At 39.6% G+C, this 2500-nt stretch overlaps 1 protein-coding gene across 1 annotated transcript in view; it reads left to right on the top strand.

Moving 5' to 3' along the window:
- Nucleotides 1–1870: 1870 nt before the first annotated feature.
- Nucleotides 1871–2500, top strand: part of LOC137988891 (stimulated by retinoic acid gene 6 protein-like) — a gene marked incomplete at its 3' end in the record, with an annotated part of 60622 nt that continues 59992 nt past the window's right edge. The window contains exon 1 of the mRNA XM_068834836.1: nt 1871–1961. Within this exon, the coding sequence (XP_068690937.1) occupies nt 1933–1961 (29 nt within the window). The remainder of the gene's footprint in view (nt 1962–2500) is intronic.

Below are 2500 nucleotides of genomic sequence, written 5' to 3'. Positions count from 1 at the left end.
TTCTAGAGAGTTGCAAGGCAAATACATTTTGCTAAATAAATTTTGTATCTGAATGCAAATGACAAATGCACCTGGATGCCGTTAATTTTCTTCCCCGTGTGATGGTTCTGCAGGATCACCATCTTCCATCGTCGAGGTTTTCGCGTAGTCAAAGTTTCCTTTCCCTTTTGAAAGAGAATATTAGTTTATCCTTCGGTTCCACTGGCTAACTGCTTATAAATACGAGCTTGTTTCTTCATTCACGAGGGTCCCCTATATCCCCTATACCCCTTCGTAAAACTCAGTCACGCAAAAATATTTCGCCTTTTCACGCGTCACGAATAATATCCAAAATTCTTTCACGTTCACGCGAAATTCGAGTCAATCACGTCTCATATAAAAATAAAAATGAAATTCACGAATAAATATTTTTAATTCTTGTAACTTTCTATATAGGTGTTTAGCCTCTGAGTTTGGCTCTTCGATCCAGTGGTCATCTAAATGGCAAACAGGTCTGTCTGACCTGCGGAGATTCCAACCACTTTTGAGTTTTCGGAAGGAAATTAAAGAGTATTTTTTAGAACCGAAAGAGCGAGCATGTAGGGCGGGGGAGGGGGCTCCTCCCCCAGGAAATTTTGCAAATTCAGTTTCTCTCAAGTGGCATTCCCTGCATTTTGACACCATTTTTGTGATATTCTATAAGTTCTTTATTCTTAATACTGGAGTCCTGCCATTTTTGGAGCTCCTAAATGGAGTAAGACTGCGGGTCTTACGAGTTTGCTTAACACAGGGTGTTCAATGGAGAGATCTAGACTGGGCGAGACATCATAGGTTAATCCTGAGGATACGTATTAAATGTTTTACACTCAGATCGCAAAAAGTACTTAAGATAAGCAATTTTTTTCCTTGTTTTCAGAATTTCATGATAATTCGGGACTATTTTCTACTGAAAATTCGATTGTTCGTCTCCTGAGGTCTCCTGAGTTAATGGACTGTCGTTGAATTCACCAAGACGTATTATTTGTAAGCTCGATTTCCGCCCCTCTCTCGCTGGAAATCGAGCCTATATTTTTTGTGGTATGAGGTATTTTTTCTTATTTCCTGCACCAGTAACGCACGGTTAGTCCGTTGCATTCATGTATGTAGCGTCTGTGCCCGAAAGCCAAAATATTGGTCAATATTCCGACTATTCCCGCTTTCACGAACAATAGTTGGTTCATACACTTCACATAAAAAGGAAGAAAAATTCACCTCCCTCTTTTAAAACCGGTTCACTTCAAACAAGCCCTACGTCAGAGTACGTGGTTCCAATCTTGTTGTCTGTCGGCATACGCGACAAAAGATGACATAATGTCTTATCTTATTTGTTCAAAAACCATTGGTGGTCTATCTTATGACTTTTATCGATCCACATGAAATCCATGTACTGTCAAAACGTAACCGAAGCCGTTCGAAAACAATACGTACATTTTGAAAACAATAAAATGGCCGGAAATTCATCAGGCAAAACACAGTAGTTCACGAATCACGTTTAATTCAAATCTTCACTCACGGGTCTCGTTTAATTAAAAAAATTCGTTGACGTGGACATGAAAATATCTTACCATCTTTAATCACGAATCACGATTCACGAGAAATTAAATCGCCCCATCACGCTTCACGTAAAATTATAGGGCACCCTCATTCACGATGGAACCGTAGCGGTTGAATAGTGTATATCAACAGAAATATTTGATTTCTGACTTCCATTTCTTCGTCCAGGTGAGATGCCATGTTTGCAATGGCAAATGGGACCAAACAGTCGTTTCCGAGAACGCTTCACTAAAAATCAACAGCGCACAGACCATGACGGGAAATTACAATAGGTCCTTATTTGGGCAAAGCCGAAATACAATATCGAGTAGAATTTTGCCTCGATTACCACGCTTACAGACAAACAATCAATCCTGCAGTATGTCAAATACATCCGAAATCTCGGAAAGGTGAGTAAATAAAACTCGAAATGAGTGTGGTTTGCTTAGCATACGTTCATATTTGTGATCATATCATTATAAATTTGAATGGCTGTCAGAATCGAGAATCGAGTTGTCCGTCAGCGACCATTTGGCGGATCGTTCATATTTTGCCAAAGATACCCTTTAGAGAACTATACTTACAAGTTACAGCGATCTTACTTTCTTAGGAATTCGCAAAAATTTGCAAACGCGGTTAAAGTGCGGGTTTCTGTAGGAGAAATTGTGTAAAATTTGCAGCAAGAACCAAGCAAGGGTGAAATCTTAAAGTGAATTCAGTTGGGGACACTGAAAAACGCAGACTGCAGATTGTGCAGACCGTCTGTAAAATGAAAATTCGGTTAGCCTGAATTAGGCCTAAGTAACATTCGGTTAGCCTAATTAGGCCTAAATAAAATTCAGGTTAGCCTGTTTACGGTTAGCTCTCAATAATATTGAGAGAAAGGTCTCCACAGTCTGCAGTCTGCGTTTTGGTGATTCAGTTGGCACCGAACTTAACACGACATAAA

This window comes from Montipora foliosa, unplaced genomic scaffold, assembly GCF_036669935.1.
Source record: "Montipora foliosa isolate CH-2021 unplaced genomic scaffold, ASM3666993v2 scaffold_433, whole genome shotgun sequence".
NCBI lineage: Eukaryota > Metazoa > Cnidaria > Anthozoa > Scleractinia > Acroporidae > Montipora > Montipora foliosa.
This window is presented reverse-complemented; position numbering and strand designations above follow the sequence as displayed.